The sequence below is a fragment of the Hypanus sabinus genome, chromosome 17 (genome assembly GCF_030144855.1).
Source record: "Hypanus sabinus isolate sHypSab1 chromosome 17, sHypSab1.hap1, whole genome shotgun sequence".
NCBI lineage: Eukaryota > Metazoa > Chordata > Chondrichthyes > Myliobatiformes > Dasyatidae > Hypanus > Hypanus sabinus.
In genome coordinates this window covers 15,525,081-15,546,632 of record NC_082722.1, presented here as the reverse complement: position 1 = coordinate 15,546,632, position 21,552 = coordinate 15,525,081, and the positions used below count along the sequence as shown (strand labels likewise).

Genomic DNA, 21,552 nt, shown 5'->3' with positions numbered 1-21,552 from the left:
AAAAATGAAATGTTTCCCATTTTGCTATTAGAACTACTCTTGATTTCTGCAATAAGGCACTGAGCAATAAAGTGGCATACATGAGCAGAAGCAGCCTGCAGGGATCCTGAGGTGAGGTTTCTGAGATTGCTTGTGATTTTGATTCCCAATTAGGGAGCAGTCTGGGCTTTTTGGTTTGATTGCAAGAACAAATGCAAGTGCCTGCAATATTTTCTGATAATGTTATATTTGACACTTTGTTAATTGCTGCATTGAAAAGACAAGAATAGCCCTACTGGCAAAAAGATTTTTTTTCTATTTTTGGGTGAATATGACTTCAACATTCCCAGGAAGAGAGACAAAATTCCCAAAGCTACAGTCATTTATGGAGGGTTCTGTTGTCCTTACCCTGGCTTCTTTCTGCAATAGGTTATCTAAGAGTTGTATGTGAATGCATTTACTTTATTCAATATGATGAAACCCATTGATAAAGGCAGAGTAGTGGATGTGGTATATATGGGTTTTAGTAAGGCAGTTGTCAAGGTTCCCGATAGTAGACTCAAGAAGTAAGGAAACGTGGGATCCAGGGAAACTTGACTGTGGATTCAGAATTGGCTTGTCCACAGAAGGCAGAGGGTGGTAGTAGATGGAGGGTATTCTGTCTGGAGGTCAGTGACTTGTGTTCTGGGACCCCTGTTTTTGGGGATTTTTATAAATGATGTGGATGAGGAAGTGGAGGGTGGCTTAATAAGTTTGCAGATGACATGAAGGTTGTTGTAATTTACAATAGGCCGTTGATAGGATGCAGAGCTAGGCTGAGAAGTGCAGATGGAGATCATTCTGGAAAAGTGTGAAGTGATTTATTTTGGAAGGTCAGACTGGTAGCTAGAATGCAGGATTCTTAGCACGTGGAAGAACAGAGAGATCTCGGGGTTCACATACATAGATCCCTCAAAGTGTAGCTTAAGTTGTTAGGGTGGTTAAGAAGGCATATTGTGTGTTGGCCTTCATTTGTTAGGGTTTGAGTTGAATAGCCCTGAGGTACTGTTGCAGCTCTAGTAACTCTGTTTAGACCACACTTGGAATGTTGTGTTCTGCTCTGTTCATTATAAGAAGGACGTGGAAGCTTTAGAGAGAGCACAGAGAAGATTTACCAGGATGCTGCCTGGATTGGATATCATGTCTTATGAAGATAGGTTGAGCGGGCTCAGGCTTTTCTCTTAAGAGAGGAGGAGGATGAGAGGTGACGATAGAGGTATACAAGGTGATAAGGGGCATAAGGGTTAGATTGCAGAGGCAGAAACATTTTCACAGGGCAGAAATGGCTAAACCAAGGGGGCATAAATTTAAGGTGTTTGGGGGAAAGTATCAGGGAGATCTCAGAGGTAGTTTTTTATACACGGAGAGTGGTGGTTTTGTGGAACGTGTTGCCAGGGATGGTGGTAGAGGCAGATACATTGTGGACATTTAAAAGACTCTTAGATAGGCACATGGATGAAAGAGAAATGATGGGCTATATGGGAGGGGTTAGATTGATCTTGGAGTGGGTTAAAGGATCATTAAAGGATCATTCAATAAAACATTGAAGACTGAAGGATCTGTACTGTGCTGTATTCAATGCTCTATGTTCAATAAGGCTGTTGTCTATGCATGGTTCTTCAGAAGCCTGTGCAGGACCCTCTGACCCCCTAGGGGTACTGGGTACTCCATTCTTCTGTCATTTTATTTTTGCATTTGTTTTTTGCCAACACCATCCTATACTGAAAGAGTGTTGGTTGCTTTGTTTGTAATGCATTAAGGACTTCCTTCTGAGGTCAGAACTGCAAGGAAAGTGCTCCACAATTGTGAAACTTGACCTGTTAATGCCTGACCCTGAAAGAGAAAAGCATTACATGTGATTGCTATTGCTGTTCTGGAGTAGATTTCATAGATTTTAAGATTTTTTTTTGTTGTGGAGCTTCTTGAAGTAGTATTGGGGATATTGTTAAGGTAATGCTGGGAGACCAGGGCATTTGTCTTTCTGGGCATTACACTTTTATCAGCTAATCCTATTGCTGTTCTTCAGGCCAAAAATGCTTATTTCTTCAATCTTGTACCTGTGCCGATGGCCAAGATCTCTTTCAAGATGCAGTTTATTGATTTAAATGCTACTCATCATAGAACTTTGTATTTTATGTTTAGGTCACTCTCAGCACTCTCTGCATATCACAGTGGAGGAATCACGCCAATGAAGATCCGTACAGAGTCACAGAGTAACTTGAGATTATATAGTGGGAGTCCAACGCGCAGTGAAAAGGAGCTGGTGTCCATTAGCTCCTTCTATTACAAGGAGCGAGTGAGTAGATAACTATCTGTGACTAGTCACACAATTTATTACCTATTGCCTTTATTTCAGATACCATTCCCTGCTAAGGCCTTGTAGAGCAAGAGTTTCGCACAATGTGGAACTTTATGTGCACTGCGTGATGATACTTCCAGTGTCACATGACTGAGTTATATGCTGCTGTAGCTGGCCATTCTGCTGCTCTGAGTTTTCTTGCTAGACTGGTTTCATAATCATGGCCCAGTTAGTGACTCGTTCTTTTATGTTTGGCTCTCCAGTTCTGAAGTCTCAGCAAGCCAGTTGCTATACTACAAATACATTTTAATGACAAACCAGGTTTAAGAAAAGAAAAGTGATGTAATGTAATTTTATTGATTTAAGACCATTATATATCCAGAAAAGGATAATTAGTCAAAATCAGATAAAAATGGCAAATTGTGTTTTAAAGTTATGCCCTCAGTTAATAACCAGACCATGGTCTATTATTTGATACATGTCAGTGTTCTTTATTTTTAACAGATTGAAGATTAAACTGCTGCTTTGGTCAGTGGCATGCCAGCACAAATGGGGGCTTGTTACTTTTGTGGCTTTTGATTTGAATCAGAGGCACTCTAGACAACTCCCTAAATTAGATGCTCTCTGTGAGAACTTTCTTGTCTTTGATAATTACACTCAGGTCAACTTTGCTTTTCTATACCTCTCTTGTAAGATTAGTGGTACAATTCATGTGTTAACTCTGCATTAATGTTGTGATTGTGAGTTCCTGATCTAACGCTACATCTTGGATGTGACAACAGGAGGGATTATTGATTGCAGATGCATGGTAGTTATAATTTGTTTATATGTGCACAATGTATTGAACAAATATTGTTTCACTTGTTGTGCTGTTATCCATTGCCTGCTGTATGAACTAGGTTGCCTTCCCCTTAACCCTCTTTTAATCCTTAACCTGGATATTCATGCTTGTTTGGATGCTTTCGTTTACAGCTTCACTGCTACTCATTTGGCCTCCACTTCCTGCTTGTGCATATGTTGAATGATTTCTTCAAATTCCGAAGTGCTTACACAGGAAATGTTTTGGTTCTGCGAGCTGACAATTTACAAATCTGACTGGCAGTATCACATGGAGTTTATAAACTAAACTTCCAATATTCCAATGTAGGAAAACAATTAACCATTCAGGGTGCAAAGTGCATAAAGGAGGTGTTTGTATTCATGCATGGGATATGTCTGTCATTGGCAGGACCAGGATTTTATGCCAATTTCTGATTTCCCTAAGGGGTAGCTGTGATCTTCCATCTTGAACAGTTTTGCACCCTGCCCTTTGATTAATTGTGGTGTTGAACTCCAGGATACGGGTGATAGTGAAGAATTAATCTTGTATTTCCAAGTCAAGATGGTGAATGACTTGGAGAGGAACTTAGAATTGGTGGCATTGTCAGACAGTTGCGGTCTTAGGATGGGAGTTTATTTAGAAACTTTGGTTTTATTTAGAAACCTGCAAATTTTTGATCTCCTTGCATTATATCTGAGTAAAATCTGATCACACTTTCTGTGTCTTATGGCTTCAGGTAGTTTGATGATAGCCACGTTATTTATGTTGCTAGCCCAGTTAAGTTTCTGTTCAGATATGATCCCAAAAATATTAATAGTGGGGGATTTGATGTTGACATTTATGAGCTCAAGGTGGAATTCAGTTGCTTCATTATTTCAGAAATTGTGAACAGAATTGAGTAATGCATTCTTCAGTGCTGATCTTGCAATTGAGAGAAGATGGTTGATGATGGTTGGTCCAAGGAGACTGCTCCATCATTAATGTTGTGGGACTAGGATGATTAATCCCCATATATTGCAGCCATCTTGTTTAGAAACAGGAATGCCTTCAGCCAGTGAAGAACTTTCCTTTTGATCTCTCTTGGCTTCTTCATGCCACACTGAGTCAGATTCTGCAGTTGTATGAAGAGCAGTTATTTTTACTTTGTCTCAGGAAATCAGCTTCTTTTCTCTTATTTGGAACAACATTACACAGGTCTGGAGCAAACTAAAGTTCTGTTAGCACTATTGTAGAAATTTTCATGAGTGAAAGCAAACTGATGGGGTTCATGTTTGGAGCATTGATAGCTGACTTTCTACCATCAAGTAAATGTCAGTACTCTGATTTTTGTGGAATGATGTGGCTAGAAGAAAGCCATGGGCATTAGAAATAGGTCGCTGTAAAGGCTCAGAGGTTTTGCTGAATCCTATGCATATAGAGTGAGTGAATCAAGTTTATCAGAGCCTGAAACCTGTGATGTGGGACCTTGGGAAGAGTCACAGATGGACCATCGACTAGGTCCTTTTGGCTTAAGAGTTTTATAAGCACCAGCCTTCTGTGCTCTTTTGCTTGGCCCTGCCATTGTTAAGGATGAGAATGTTTATGCAATTTTCTTAATACATGTCTTTCATAATAGATATAATGGGATCACAGTGCTCTGATCTAAACTGTGTGTAATGAAATCATTTATCTCCGTCTGTAGCTTGCAGCTTCCACCGATTAGCTTCATCAGGTTAGCACTTAATTTTATGTATGTCTGATGCTGCTCCTGGCATACGTTTCTATGCTACACGTTGAATCAATATTGCCCTCTCCCCGCCAGTTTGATCATAGTTGTAGACTGATGGATATACTGGGCCGTGAGATTATAGGGTGTGGTGAAATACTGTTGTTGCTGATAGTTCAATGTCAGTGGATGCCTCGTTTTGAACTGCTGATTCATTTGTCAGTACATTCTGTTTGTTATACTGGTGGTGATATGCTGTGCTCTGGGGAGCGTAGGGTCAATGTTAGACAGTCTCCATAAGGACTGTGAAGCAGTTACATTTGACAGGTATATGGTACATCAATGACTGGTAGATTAGAGTAGATATTTATTCTTTTTGTTCGTTCACTCACTTGTTTGTTGTGAGACCAATCTGGCAATTCTCTCCTTGATGCTGGACATTTTAAAAAAAAACCTCTGGTATATTTTAAGCCCTGGTACTTGCATTATTCTTCCAAGTTGATTACAGTGTAAAGGGACAGTGATTCAACAATTGATAGAGAACAATGGGTGGTAATACGGTAATAACCTGGTTTCCTTTGCTGAAGCTTGAAACGCTGTAGGGTCTGGAGTCCACAAGAAATCCCAACTTGTATCAGATTGTACAATTCTTTGCCACCAATTTGTTAAATCTCTCCCCCGAAGCAAGTCATAGCCAGGTATGATGATGGAAAAACCAAGAAGGTTGGCTGAAAGTAATGATTCTGTGAGTATCTCTGTGTTGCGTAGTTGGTTGAGTGCTCTATACACAGTTATCACAATTTTGGTAGAAGTCCCTCGGTGTAGTTGGGGGGAGTTTGTAAGGTTTGCTAGTCTGAATATGCCTTTGTCTTGACACAATTGATGGTGTGGAGTGGTCCCTTCATTTTTATTCTTGATAACAAGAACATGTAGTGTCTCAGGTGAGTGAAGACTATGTTTGCGGGGTGTGAGCATTTAGTGCAGGTGTCAGCGGTTCATGAATTTCACAGAATATCTTTGAAATCTGGTCTGCTCTAACTTCATCCATCTCTCCTGGGAACATTTTGATGGAAGATAGAGTGTGGCTGCTTTAAACTTGTGCAAGAGAAACTTCAATTCTGGAAACATCAGTTGACTGATGAATTTACCTTCATGCTGCTTTATAGTCTTAGTTGTATAGCTTGGGTCTTAATTTTCTATAGATTAGAAACTGACCTATGTTGTTTTTTATAGCTACCTTTTCCGAGTGACACTTATGAAGTTTATCTTTTCCGTATGTTTCATTTATTGTGTGTGTGTGTGTGTGTGTGTGTGTGTGTGTGTTTTTCTTCCTGTTGAGTTTTTTTTATTTTCTTGGTGTTTCTTCTTTATGTTTTGGCGATGTTCATACTTGCAGATGTCTCCTCTCTCCAACTGGCGGCGCTGGTCCATTCAAGCCACTAATGAGTTCCCGGTACTGTGCACATTACCATCCTGCATTTGCACCTTTGTGACTCTGGGATGGCCAGTTGCCCTCTATCGAGTAACAATTCACCAACAGCCAGCTCTTTCCACAGAAGGACTATGTAGAGATTCCTACATTTGAATGAAACCAGACAGAATGGATCAGTGGACTATCCACTTGTAATAGGTTCCAGAGCTGAGCTGTTACACTTACCTGAGCTCTGCAGTTATGAGTTTCTTAATAACAAGTACATAGGAAGCCTTGGTTGTGATTTTATTTTTTTTCTTTTTCAATCCCAAGGATGTGAAGGACAACTGTAACATTTTAGCTTCTATTCAAGTTAAAGATCACTTATTTCAATATGAGTGAAAATTCTTAGTTGTTCTCCTGATTGAATTGAGATAAGGTGCAGCTGGCCATCCCACTCTTGGGCAGTTCGAAACAACCCCTGCTTTTCACACTAATGTTTTTTCCTTTTGTATGAATTTAATTCCACTAGATAGTTGCTATGAATAAGTAACTGCATGATATGCATGCTGCTGACTGAGAGCTGGACTTTTAATATAAGTACGTTTGTTTAAAGAATACATTGTTCAATGTACTTCAGGAGCATTTCTTAGCTCTGCTGTATCAGAGACCCAGTTTTCTTTTGATACCTGCCAAAATTAAATTTGTATTTGAAATCATTCATTCTTTAAATGTGTAAGTGTTCATATGAGCCTTTTACATGCATTGTAGTGAAATTGAGCAGTGATGGAAGTTCAAGACATTGGTTTGTGTGTGAAACTGCATATTCATCATGTCAGTACTTGGTATCAACTGATGACAAACCAAGACCAATGGAGAAAATTCATCCTCCTTGTTGTGTATATTGTGAAGAGTTCACAAAAGTGTTCCACAAATGCTCATAAAGCTTTGAATCACTAGGAAATTACCTGGCTGTGTTGAATCCAAATCATTTATTGCTATTGCTGTAAAGAAACAAATTCTTAATTTGTTTTTCACTCAAACCCACCACTTTGGTTCTTATGTTCAATTTGATGTCTGAAGAACAAGAAACAAATTGCTGGAAAACTCAGTGGTCAAGCAGCATCTGTGGAGGAAAAAGGATAGTTGATATTTTGGGTCATCACCCTGCATCATGACTGAGGGTGTAGAGGGAAGTTAGCCAATATGTAGAAGTGAGGTGAGGCTGAGGGTAGAGATAGAGGCTGGTAGGTATCAAATGGAAACAAAGAAGGGGTGGGGGTGGTAGAATTAGGCAAGTGGAACTAGGTGAGGGAGAGGGTAGAGACAGAGTCTTGCAGACAAACTCCTATAAGAGAGATACATATAGATCTCTCCAGGGTTGTTTAGATCCTTGGATTGTGGTGAGAGAGGAGGTGAAGGGACAAATGTTGCACCTCTTAAATTTGCACAGGAAAATGACCAGGGTTGATGAAAGGGGAAAGATTGAGCAGACCAGTGAGTCACAGAGTGTGCTCCTTGTGGAAGCGGGTGGGGGTAGGAGGAAGTTGGGACTGATGGTGGGTATCCTGTTGGAGCTGGCAGAAATGGCAAATGATAATACGCTAGGTGTGGAGGCTAGGGATGACTGTTTGAATATCTGTGTATAAGAGGTGCTCACATCTGAAAAAGGTTGTCTAGATAATACTTTATATTCCTGTTGGGACTGACTGGAATTACTGAAGCTGAATAATTAGTATCTTAGTTTGTGGCATGATTCCTGCATTTCATGCAGATTAAGTGTACTAGGCTGGGAATCATTAATAGATCCGTTTCTATGGCTCCAGACCTGAAATGGACTTCAGATACCAGGGGGTAATGTTGTCAGATTTGTTTTAATGTTTTTCAGGGATCCTGCCAATCTCATTTCTTCTGAAGGTATCGGCTCTCCTCTTTCCACACCACAGTCTTTTGAGTTTTCAAATCAGTTTTTAATGATTTTGCAACTACAGCTATTTGACAGGCTGAATAATTAAATAATATAACTGAACATAAAACCTGTACCTGAAATTTCATTTCTTTAAAGATTATACTTAAATATAGTTTTACCTGTTTATATTTAGCTCTACTTTATCCTGATCAGATATTTCCTTTCCAAGATGCACTTCAGACTTTTCTTTCTTTCTCTCTCTCTCGCTCTCTCTCTCTCTCTCCCTCTTCCACCCCTTCCCCCACCTCTCTCCTAACTCTATTATTAATTTACACCTCACTCTAGAACAAGTGTTTACAACCTTTTTATGCCATGGGCCCCTACCATTAACTGAGGGGGTTGGGACCCATATCACTTCCTCATTTTTTCTGCATACAGGCAGTCCCCGGGTTATGAACGAGTTCCGTTCCTGAGTCCGCCTTTAAGTCAGATTTGTACGTAAGTCGGAACAGGTACATCCGGTATAGTATTATTTAGCGTCAGTTAGTCAAACATTTGTCTTGGTATATAGTATATATATTACCTTTCTATGCATATAAAACACTTAAGAAACATGTATTTCAATAATTAAACCACTGCGTTGCTTAGTAATAATTGTTATAATTGTAGCTTTCATCAGGGCAGGGCCTTTCACATGCTCCATTATTCTCACTTTATCCTTTATCCTTTAGAATTGTTCTAATCGTTGACTGACTGTAGCCTAATGCTTTTCCTATGATCAGCGGCATTTTACCTCTTTCTGATTGCTTTATTATTTCCACTTTATTTTCAATCGTGATCGTTTTCCGCTACGGAACAGAAACACTGTGGATTCAGCAACAGTTGTGGGCGGCGGGTCCCTAGCTCCCCCAGGTCCTAAAGTCCACCCGCACTGGGACAGATTAAATGGGACAAGTGGGAGCAATGCTGACTGGAAAAGGGAGATCAGGGTGAATCTTGTTAAGAAAAATTTAAGCCAAGTACAAAGTTATACACTCAATATAGTGTTAACGGCCATGTGATCTGACTTAAAATGGCAGACACCGACTAATTTTTAATATAATAGGCTTTATGGCAGGCCGTTCGTAAGTACGAGATGTTCGTAAGTCGGACGTTCGTAATTCGGGGACTGCCTATATTTCTATAATTTCCTTGCAGATTTTCTCCTCTCTTTATCTGTTCTGGGATATTAAATGCTTAATCTTGCCCATTTTTGATCCATCTTGCATTCTAAATTTATTCCACACATACGTGATAGGGTGAAAATTTGAGATACACTGAAGGCTATTACTGTAGAAGCAAGCAAGTGGTGCCACAATATAATCGTGAAGATGGGTTCAGGAACAGTCAAATGAGGAATTTGGAATGAGACCTTAGAATAATTGGAATTTCAGGCTCAGCTTGCATTGCAAGGCTCATCTGCACTTTTTTTAATGACCACTGAATGATAAAACAACAAATTAGGTACAAGGACCATGATTATAGTCCATGTACACTGATTTACACTGTAGAACTACCACTGTGCAATACATACATAAAACCTCCAAGTTCCTGGCTCTAAGCTAAAATCAGACAATCCCTACTGATGGAAATCAGCATTTTATTTGTGTACATAGCTTCATACATTATTTATCTTATTTTCATTTGGATACAATCGGTTTGAATCACTGGGTTTAAATAACTATCTGGTTCAAATAACTACAAACATTGCACTAATAAAAAGCTTTTAATTGCACTTAAGGCTTCAGCAATTATTTCCTTCTCAAGCTTTGTGAGTAAAAACAAATAAAATATTTCCTTAGTTTGTCATGGACTTTACCTAAATTCTGTCAAGAACGAAGTGATTCCTTTTGGCAGATGGACATTGAACCTGTGAGTCTCAAAAGGAGCATGGTTGACTTCCACGTTTGTTTCGATAATTCTGTGGGGCTCTCATTGTGGACAATTTAGTTCATGGAATTTCCAGCATTCAGTCTGCAGTTGCCAATCCAAGAATGAGTAATGAAAATTCTCGGGGTTTCTCCAGTGGATATTCCATTTAGATTAGAGGCAGGATTACAAACTTTATTAAAGATTTCCCTATAGTCAGCAAAAGAATGTACAGAATAAAACCCGGTATTATACATGAGACTAATTGAGATTCAGAAAATTGTTTAAGCTTTCAGAACTCACAAAGCCCAGAGATTTGTTTAATTTCCAATGACTTTAGCATTAATTTCTCAAAATTTTATTTTAATGAGTGTACTGTGATAATGATGCACCTTCTTTGAACTAATTTTGCAGTTAATGTTGATAAGCTTTTTCTGTTCACAGAAATCACGTCGATGGAAAGGAAAGCGAGAAGGGACTGATACAAACAACCGACCAATTAAGGCTGCAGGGAAAGTTATCATTCAGGACATCTCCTGTCTTCTTCCAGTACACAAGTCATTGGGGGAATTGTACATGTAAGTGTCAAAGACATTTATCATTGCATTAACATATAAACCTTTCGGCTAGAACAACTTGTATGCATTTCTGGATTTTCCATCACTTTCTAGAGCAGCTGGCGATGGCATTAACTGCTGACTTTGCCAGCAATATCTACATCCTGAGATTGAATTTCAAAAAGGAATTGTGAATAGATGTTCCAATTGAGTGGTTCCTCCTTTATGAGACACAGTGTTTACCATCCTAATAATTTCAGCCAATATTTTTCTAACGTCTTTCATGACTCAAACTCTGATTTTGAGGTTGAACATTGCATGTAGTGTTGCAGTATTAATATTGCCTCAGTGACAATATTAATATTTTCCTGTTCTATTTCCTTGGATTTGCTTCCATTAGTCTGTGTCTCAGTGTAATAAAAACTTTGTACTTCACCAGCCCTAGGATACAAATTCTTGGGCTATGATGCAAAGGGGACAGTATTGGATCTGCCACTTGTTATGTACAGTATATTTGAATCTACTGGCTATGGTGGATTTAACTAACTACCATATAAGGTGAATTTCTAGTTTCTAGTCCCTAGTCATACAAATGCTTTTTACAAAGGTTGCCTGAAGATCAAGATTTTCAGTTGCAACCTTCACAGAACAGCTTTGTCAACTTCCTTGTGTAAAGCTAAGCAGATCCTGGCACTGTCAGATCTCAGCAGTTAACTCTCTCAAAAGGTATTATAATACTACAAACAACACTCTTCAACTATAGGGAGCTGATGCTCCTGAATGAATGGATGGAAAGCAAGAAGAGTGTTTCCAGGGGTCAGTAAGCCCCTCTTCAAGAAGATGAAGAACTGTGCCCACAAAAGGCATTTTCCTTGTGTTTGGAAATATGACCATAAGACATAAGAGCAGAATTAGCCACTTGGCCTATTGAGTCTGCCATTTGATCATGACTGATTTATTTTCTATTTCAACCCCATTCTCTTGTCTCATACCTGTAACCTTGATTCCCTTCCTTAATTTTTTAGCAAAAGTGCAGTTGCTGGAGAACAAAATTGAGTACTTCAGGGCAAGATTGCTGTATCATATAGAGAAACGAGGAATTGTTGTGTTCTGCGTTTTACTGAGACATATGCAAGATACAGCAATTGGACCTGTCGTTGGTCGAAATAGAAATGGTGATAAATCGGCATATCAGAGGGAGGTTGAAAATCTGGCTGAGTGGTTCCACAACAACAACCCAATGTCAGCAAGACCAAAAATATGATTATTGATTTCAGGAAGAGGGGACTGGAGGTCCATGAGCCAATCCTCATACGGGGATCAGAGGTGGAGAGGGCGAGCAACTTTAAGTTCTTCAGTATCATTTCAGAGGACTTTTCCTGCGCCTTAAGTGGAATTACAAAAAAAGCATGGCAGTGCCTCTGCTTCCTGAGAAGTTTGCAAAGTTTCGGCATGACATCTAAAGCTTTGACAAACTTCTGTAGATGCGTGGAGGAGAGTATATTGACTGGTTGCATCACAGCCTCATATGGAAACACCAATCCCCCCTGAACAGAAAATTCTATATAAGATAGTGGATATGGCCCAGTCCATCATGGTAAAGCCCTTCCCACCATTGAGCACATCTACACGAAGTGTTGTCCTGGGAAAGAAGCATCCATCTTCAGGGACCTTCACCATTCTTCTCTCTGCTGCCTTAGGAAGAAGGTACAGCACTCTCACCACCAATTTCAGGAACAGTTATTACTCCTCAACCATCAGGCTCTTGAATCAAAGGGGATAACTTCACTCAATTTCACTAGCCCCCATCACTGAACAGTTCTCACAACTTGTGAACTCACTTTCAAGGTCTCTTCATCTCACGTTCTTGATATATATTGTTTATTTATTATTATTATTTTCTTTCTTTGTGTATTTGCACAGTTTGTTGGCTTTTGCACGCTGATTGTCCGCACTGTTGGTGGATCTTTTATTATGGATTTACTGAGTATGTCTACAAGAAAAGGAATTTCAGGGGTGTGTCTGGAAACATATATCTACTTTGATAACACTGGACAACAAAGATTTTGTTTCCTGATGCACCTTGGGTGCATCTTATGAACTTTGGATTGCTGATCTTGAAAATGATTATGAAATTTCCCTATCATGCACCACTTTTTTGAAAGTCAATATTTGTTATTTTTATTCATAATTCAAGTCAATTTAAGTGTTACAATGTAAGCTGAAAGGTTTTCTGTCCAAGTATGCTTAAGCAAGGTGGATGCTGCAAGGCAGAAAAGATTTTAGAAAGGCTATAAATATCCATGAAGGATTTTGATATTTGAGACAAATGAAAAAAGATCTAGTGCTTTCCTGGCGTGTATGACACATAAACGTGGGCTTCTAGCCGGGTACAAGTGTTGATTTAAATCTACTTAATGATTCAGAGTGGCAAACAATGAGGTGAAATTCTTCCCCTTAGAGGTATTTGTCACTTTGAATCATTGCATAGGTTAAAATCGACATCTATACCTGGCCGGAAACCCGAGAAGAGTTTATGAAATAGGACCAATCAAGTGTGACAGTGGAAAAGTGTGTATGGAACCAGAGGAGATAGCAGAGATACTTAATGAATACTTTTCTTCAATATTCACTACAAAAAAGGATCTTGGTGATTGTAGGGATGACTTACAGAGGATTGAAAAGCTTGAGCATATAGACATTAAGAAAGAGGATTTGCTGGAACTTTTGGAAAGCATCAAGTTGGATAAGTGTCCGGGACGAGATGAGATGTACCTCAGGCCACTGTGGGAGGCAGAGGAGGAGATTGCTGAACTTCTTGCAATGATCTTTGCATCATCAATAGGGATAGAAAAGGTTCCGGAGGATTGGAGGGTTGCAGATATTGTTCGCTTATTCAGGAAAGGGAGTAGAAATAGCCCAGGAAATTATAGACCAGTGAGTCTGATTTCAGTGGTTGGTAAGTTGATGGAAAAGATCCTGAGAGGCAGGATATATGAATATTTAGAGAGGCATAATATGATAAGGAATAGTTAGCATGGCTTTGTGAAAGGCAGGTCGTGCCTCACGAGCCTAATTGAATTTTTTGAGGATGTGACTAAACACATTGATGAAGGTTGAGCAGTAGATGTCGTGTATATGGATTTCAGCAAGGCAGTTGATAAGGTACCCCATGCAAGGCTTATTGAGAAAGTAAGGAGGCATGGGATCCAAGGGGACCTTGTTTTGTGGATCCAGAATTGGCATGCTCACAGAAGGCAAAGAGTGGTTGTAGACGGGTTGTAATCTGCATGGAGGTTGGTGACCAGTGGTGTGCCTCATGGATCTGTTTTAGGACCCCTTCTCTTTGTGATTTTTATAAATGACCTGGGTGAGGAGGTGGAGGGATGGGTTAGTAAGTTTGCTGATGACACAAAGGTTGGGGGTGTTGTGGATAGTGTGGAGGGCTGTCAGAGGTTACAGCTGGACATCGATAGGATGCAAAACTGGACCAAGAAGTGGCAGATGGAGTTCAACCCAGATAAGCATGAGGTAGTTTATTTTGGTAGGTCAAATATGATGGCAGAATATAGTATTAGTGGTAAGACTCTTGGCAGTGTGGAGGATCAGAGGGATCTTGGGGTCCGAGTCCATAGGACTCTCAAAGCTGCTGTGCAGGTTGATTGTGTGGTTAAGGAGGCTTATGGCATATTGGCCTTCATCAACCGTGGGATTGAGTTCAAAAGCCAAGAGGTAATGTTACAGCTATATAGGACCTTGGTCAGAACACGCTTGGAGTACTGCGCTCAGGTCTGGTCACCTCACTACAGGGAAGGATGTGAAACCATAGAAAGGGTGCAGAGGAGATTTACAAGGATGTTGCCTGGATTGGGGAGTATGCCTTATGAGAATCGGTGGAGTGAACTCAGCCTTTTCTCCTTGGAGCGTTGGAGGATGAGAGGTGATCTGATAGAGGGTGATGAGAGGCATTCATCGTGTGGCTAGTCAGAGGTTTTTTCCCAGGGCTGAAATAATTAACATGAGAGAGCACAGTTTTAAGGTGCTTGGAAGTAGGTACAGATGAGATGTCAGGGGTGAGTTTTTTGTGCAAAGTGGCGAGTGTGTGGAATGGGCTGCCGATAATGGTGGTGGAGGCAGTTTTGATAGGGTCTTTTAAGAGACTCTTGTATAGGTACATAGAGCTTAGAATAATAGAGGGCTATGGGTAACCCTAGGTAATTTCCAAAGTAAGTACATGTTTGGCACAGCATTGTGGGCCGAAGGGCCTGTATTATGCGGCAGGTTTTCTATGTTTCTATGCTGGGAAAACACTAGATCCCTTTTCATTCACCTCTATGGGGAGGCTGTTCACCACAATATTCGTTGCTTTGAATCATTTCATAGGTTAAAATAGACACTTATCGTCAGCTGGAAGCCCAAGAAGAGTTTATGTGTTTGAGACAGATGACTCCCAGGATAACTCTGCATTTTTGTTGGCCCACAAATCAAACAGGTCATAAATGACAGGCAATTTGAAGAGCTTCTAGTGGGACCAGAGAAAATCGCATGGAAGGCATTCAAGGATGTTCTTTAAAATTGTTTTGGCAACTACAGAGCACCAAACTACATGCAGCTGGTTGACAACATGCTTCAAGCACACAAAACCATGAAATACAACATGTCACTAAAATTCATTTTCTGCATTCTCATTTAGACTTCTTCCCTGAAAACCCTGGTCCTGTCAGTGACAAGCATGGTGAAAGGGACATTGCGGTAATGGAGAAACAGTATCAGGGCAATTGGAATCCAACAATGCTGGCTAATTATTGTTGGACACTTAAATGAGAAGCCATTGAGTACAAATGAAATTCAACAACAAAACATTTTTAGCTTATTGCAAAACATCAGCACCGTTATACAATTAAATTCACTATATTCATTATATTCACTAAAAATTAATTTCTTTTTTCTCAATTTCCCATGTGATACAAGTAGTCTGAAATTATATTTGTGTTTAGCTTCAAGTGGTCTATCATAAACAAAAAATTCTGAGGAAGCAACGCTTCTGAAAAAATTTATTGTTCAGTGTAATAAATTTACTTTGAACTTTGAGTAACTGAAAGTGCATTTCAATTATTCCTCCACCAGGGGTCTTCCCATTTTACTTTGAGATTTTGTGATGACAGAAACTGGGGTAAAGCTCTCACTAATATTTTATAAGCTTCAGACATCTGAAAGCAATTACATTCAAATATCTATTTTGGAAATGTAGTGACATCATAACAAAAGTATAGTTTAAAGCTCTAGGCAGAGTCAAGGTGTTATCAGTTCTGGGTTCCAATTAACAGAGGTGGATGCATTGTAGATACTTGGGCTGTAGTACAATCCATTGTGTGGAACAGATATCCGACTATTTACTGAGGCAAACTTGAATATTATACAAGCCTTTCTACACACTGACTTGGACCTTTTCATTATAACTTGAGATATTAATGGAGCTGGAAAATGAAAACATCAGCAAAGAACTTAAATCATACCATTTCAATGGAGAGAGGATAACTGTTGAATTGACTGGACGAAATGTATTCCAGAGGCTCTCATGTAGTGATGTCCTCTATAATGAATGGCTTTTGATAAGTATTTTCAAACAAGTGTTTTATTTTTCATCTATTTGGATTGTTCTCACATTCTTACCATTCTCTGTAGACTGAACGTGCATGACATCCAAGATACTTGTCAGAAGAACGCTGCTGCAGCTTTGTCAGTTGGGCGCAGAGACCTTGTTCAGGTACTGAGCCTGTAAAACTATTCCACCTAATAAATGTGTTTCTACAAAAGAATTTCAACATAATTTCCATCTATTGATTTTAAGGTGACTTATCTGCCGTTTCCTAGATTCCTTCTATTTTCTTTCCAAAATATAATTGTTAAGGTTGAGATTACAGGTAGTCCCCAAGTTACGAACGTCCGACTTACGGACAACTTGTACTTACGAACCGAGGAAGGAGAATGCCGTCCGCCATTTTAAGTCATTGCTGTTGACACTTGTTGAGTGTTTAACTTTGTATTTGGCTGAAGTTTTTCTGAGTAAGATTCACCCTGACACCCCCCCCCCCCCCCCCCATGCCGGTCAGCTGGCGGCGCAGTGAGATCAGCGCTGGGCTGGAGAATGGAGGTTTCCGAGTTCGATCCAGTGACAGACCGCTCCCGTGCTGGGTTGATGTCGATCCAGTGACTCCCGTACCATCCGTGCTGGGTTGATGCCGAGCTCGCAACTCAACCTCGTAAAAAAAAAACACTGCCACCTCCAGTTTAAATTCCCACATGGAATATTGTGGATGATCAAATACCCAAACCCAGCACAGCCCCCACTTGTCCCATTTAGCCTGTCTCAGTCAGTGGCCCTTAGGACCCAGCGGACCACGGGAGCTGGCAGAGATCGGGACCCGCTGCCCGCAGTGTTTCTGTTCCATTGATGGGAAGCGATTGCGATTGAAAATAAAGTGGAAATAATAAAGCATTTGGAAAGAGGTGAAACGCCATCAGTCATTAGAAAAGTGTTAGGCTACAGTCGGTCAACGATCGGAACAATTTTAAAGGGTAACGGATAAAGTGAGAATAATGGAACATGTGAAAGGCCCTGCCCCGATGAAAGCTACAATTATTACTAAGCAACACACAGTGGTTTAATTATTGGAATACACGTTTCTTAAGTGTTTTATATGCATAGAAAGGGTAAAATATATACTATATACTAAGAGAAACGTTTGACTAACTGACACTAAATAATATCGGATGTACTTGTTCCGACTTACGTACAAATCCGACTTAAAGACGGACTCAGGAACGGAACTCATACGTAACCCGGGGACTGCCTGTATTGTCAAGTGCACATACATGCGCAGGTATAATGAAAACCTTACCTAAAACAGCATCACAGAAACAGATTTCACAGGAAAAATATAGAATCATCATAAATCATGCAAACTTTTTACAAGAAAACTCGATTAGAATAAAAAAAAGGTGTCCTTTTAGTGCAAAGTAGTCATAGTGTTGTAAACTATAGTGATTTGGGTTATGCCAGTTGGTTCAAGAACTAAATGAAGTATCTGTTTTGGAAAGTGGTGTGCTGTGGGATTTGAGGATTCTGTCCCTCTTGTCTGATGGCAGCTGTGGAAAGATAGCATGGTCCTGGTGGTGGGGATCTTGACCACTTTATTAGGTACATCTGTAAACATGATCGTTAATACAAGTATCTAATCAGCCAATCGTGACAGTAACTCACTGCTTAAAAGCATGTAGACATGGTCAAGAGGTTCAGTTGTTCTGACCAAAGAAATGTGATCTAAGTGACTTTGACCATGGAATGATTGTTGGTTCCAGGCAGGGTGGTTTGAGTATCTCAAAAACCATTGATCTCCTGGGATTTTCACAAATAACAATCTCTAGAATTTATAGAAAATGGTGCGAAGAACAAAGAAGCATCCAGTGAATGGCAATTCTGTATGTGAAAATGCCTTGTTAATGAGAGAGATCAGAGGAGAATTGCCAGACAGGTTCAAGCTGACAAGAGGTAATAATTTGGCCACTGGTGTACGTTGCCTTCTTGAGGCAGTGCCTCTTGTAGATAGTAGCATGGATGGAGAGGTATGTGCCCATGATGTATTTGACAGTGTCACTGTCCTTTGTAGCTTCTTACATCCTGTACATTTGAATTGCCATACAGACTATGATGCAACTAGCTAGGATACCTTCAACAGTACGTCTGTAGAAGTCTGTTAGTGTTTGATGAGACATTGAACCTCCTTAATGTCCTAGGAAAGGAGAGATGCTGGTATTCTTTCCTTATGATTGCATCAGGACAGATTATCCATTACGGCATTGCCCAGAAAATATAGCTGCTGGCCCTCTCCACCACTAATCCCTCAATGTAGACTTGAGCATGTTCACTTTCCTCCTTCCTGAAGTCAGCAATCATTTCTTCAGTTTTGCTTGTACTGTTTTTGAGGCACCACTCAATCAGGTGACTGATCTTGCTCCATCTGATATGTTGATTCATCCGAATTTGTCAGCAAATTTGAAGATGTCATTGAAACTGTGCTTAATTGCACAGTCATGTGTATAAGAACATAAGAAATAGGAGCAAGAGTAGGCCATCTGGCCTATCAAGCCATTTCCCCATAACTGTTAATTCCCCTACCATGCAAAAATTTATCCAAGTTTGTCTTAAATATATCTACTGAGTGCTTCATTGGGCAGAGAATTCCACAGATTCACCACCCTCTTGGAAAAGCAGTTCCTCCTGTCCGAATGGTAATACAGTACTTCAGGTGCGGGGGAGGTCAAATCAACTTTCATCAAAATCACCAGAACTGCTTCTGGAGGTTGACAGCAGGATTGCTTTTCCCACCCACAAGACACTTAGATCTGGTTCCTTTCAGAATATCACAACTACTCATTGCAGCAATTAGCATAGTGCTGTTAAAGAGCCAGCGACCCAGGTTCATATGCTGTCACTGTATGTAAGGAGCTTGCATGCGCTCGCCATGACCACGTGGGTTTCCTCCGGGTGCTCTGGTTTCCTCCCACATTACAAAGGTGTGTAGGTCAGTACATCAATTGGCCACATGGGTCCAACTGGGCGGTATGGTTCATATAGAGAATAGAGCAGGGGCTAAGCACACAGCTTTAAGGTGCACATGTGTTGATGGTCAGAAAGTAAGTGAGGTTATTAACACTCCTACTGATTGAAGTCTTCTGATGAGGAAGTTGAGTATCTAATTGCAATAGGAGGTACGGAGAACTAGATCTTGAAGCTTGATGAGCTTGGATGGGATGATTATGTTGGCATGTGGAGGTGCAGTTGATGAACAGCAGTCTGACATACACGTTTCTGTTCTTCAAATAGTGCAGGGAAGAGTGAAGAGCCAGAGAAGTTGCACCTGCTGTTGATTTATTGTGGTGGTAGCAAATGGGAGCAGATCGAGGTCATCTCTGAGGCAGATGATTCATGCTGTAACAAATCCCTCAAGTCATTTCATTATGAGTCGGAGTCAGGGACTCCTCCGGAGTACTGAAGGCAATGTGGCATGGCATCCATGCTGGAGTTGTTGCTGTTCCACAGTGTTCGCTCAGCAGAAGGCAAGCTGTATTGTGCTTGACTGCAGACTGCGGCAACAGTCATGGACTCAGAGACTTGGGCTATGTATTTTTTGTGTGACTGTACTTTACCGTTACCTTATATATACTTGCTATCTTGTATGTCCTATATGTGCCTTGTGCTCTGTAGGACTGTTGGTACTATGTTTTGTAACTTGGCCCTGAAATAATGCTGTTTGGCTGTATTCATGGATGTTTATGTACAAACTTGAATGTGAACTTGATCACGGTTGATGTAAGTGCCACTGGATGATAGTCACTGAGGTAATTCTCACATTTTTGAGCACTGGTACAATGGATGTCTTTTTGAAGCAGGTGGGAAGTGAGAGGTTGAATATGTATAAGCAGCTAGATGCCATGGTCCATGTAGGAACCAATGACGTGGATAGGAAGAAGGAGGAAGTCCTGCAAAGAGAGTTTAGGGAATTAGGTGCAAAGTTGAAGGACAGGATTTCCAGGGTTGCAATCTTAGGATTGCTACCCGTGCCACATGCTAGTGAGGCTAGAAATAGGAAGATAATGCAGCTAAATACATGGCTAAGGAGTTGGTGCAGGAGGGAGGGCTTCATGTTTCTGGACAATTGGGCCTTGTTCCAGGGAAGGTGGGACATGTTCCGACGGGACAGGTTGCACCTGAACTGGAGAGGGACGAACATCCTTGCGGGAAGGCTTGCTAGTGCTGCTGTGGGGGGTTTAAGCTAGATTTGCAGGGAGAGAAGAATCAGAGTGTTAGAGCCGATAGTGAGAGGGAGGAGGATAAAGGTCATGCAAGAACTGCAATTATAGTGCATGGAGTAAAGCCTGATCTAACATATAAAGAGGCTTTGAGGAAAGAGAAGCAGAATAAAGTGTGTAAAGGTAGTAAGGTAGAAGGGCTAAAGTGCATGTACTTTAATGCAAGAAGCATCAGGAACCAAAGTGATGAACTGAGAGCTTGGATACATACATGGAATTATGATGTAGTGGCCATTACAGAGACTTGGCTGTCACCAGGGCAGGAATGGATTCTGAATATTCCTGGATTTCAGTGTTTTAAAAGGGATAGAGAGGGGCAAAAAAGGGGAGGAGGAGTGGCATTACTGGTCAGGGATACTATTACAGCTACAGAAAGGGTGGGTAATGTAGCAGGATCCTCTTTTGAGTCTGTATGGGTGGAAGTCAGGAACAGGAAGGGAACAGTTACTGTATTGGGAGTATTCTATAGGCCCCCTGGTAGCAGCAGAAATACGGAGGAGCAGATTGGGATGCAGATTTTGGAAAGGTGCAAAAATAACAGGGTTGTTATCATGGGTGACCTTAACTTCCCTAATATTGATTGGCACCTGATTAGTTCCAATGGTTTAGATAGGGCAGAGTTTGTTAAGTGTGTCCAGGACAGATTCCTGTCACAGTATGTTGACAGGCCGAGTAGGGGGAATGCCATACTAGATCTAGTATTAGGTAACAAACCAGGTCAGGTCACAGATCTGTCAGTGGGTGAGCTTCTGGGGGACAGTGACCACCGCTCCCTGGCCTTTAGCATTATTATGGAAAAGGATAGAATCAGAGAGGACAGGAATAATTATAATTGGGGAAGGGCAAATTATGAGGCTATAAGGCTACAACTTGCGGGTTGTGAATTGGGATGATGTTTTTGCAGAGAAATGTACTATGGACATGTGGTCGATGTTTAGGGATCTCTTGCAGGATGTTAGGGATAAATTTGTCCCGGTGAGGAAGATAAAGAATGGTATGGTGAAGGAACCATGGATAACAAGTGAGGTGGAAAATCTAGTCAGGTGGAAGAA

At 40.6% G+C, this 21,552-nt stretch overlaps 1 protein-coding gene across 3 annotated transcripts in view; it reads left to right on the top strand.

Annotated features, from left to right (window-relative positions):
• The window catches only part of wdr59 (WD repeat domain 59), a 101,569-nt gene that overhangs the window by 45,599 nt on the left and 34,418 nt on the right, over window positions 1-21,552 (top strand). For 2 of the 3 annotated variants that reach the window (XM_059992589.1, XM_059992587.1), the window contains exons 18-21: window positions 2,161-2,314; window positions 6,239-6,295; window positions 10,515-10,648; window positions 16,313-16,394. In XM_059992589.1, the coding sequence (XP_059848572.1) occupies window positions 2,161-2,314; window positions 6,239-6,295; window positions 10,515-10,648; window positions 16,313-16,394 (427 nt within the window). The remainder of the gene's footprint in view (window positions 1-2,160; window positions 2,315-6,238; window positions 6,296-10,514; window positions 10,649-16,312; window positions 16,395-21,552) is intronic. The other variant, XM_059992588.1, reaches the window with a different exon arrangement.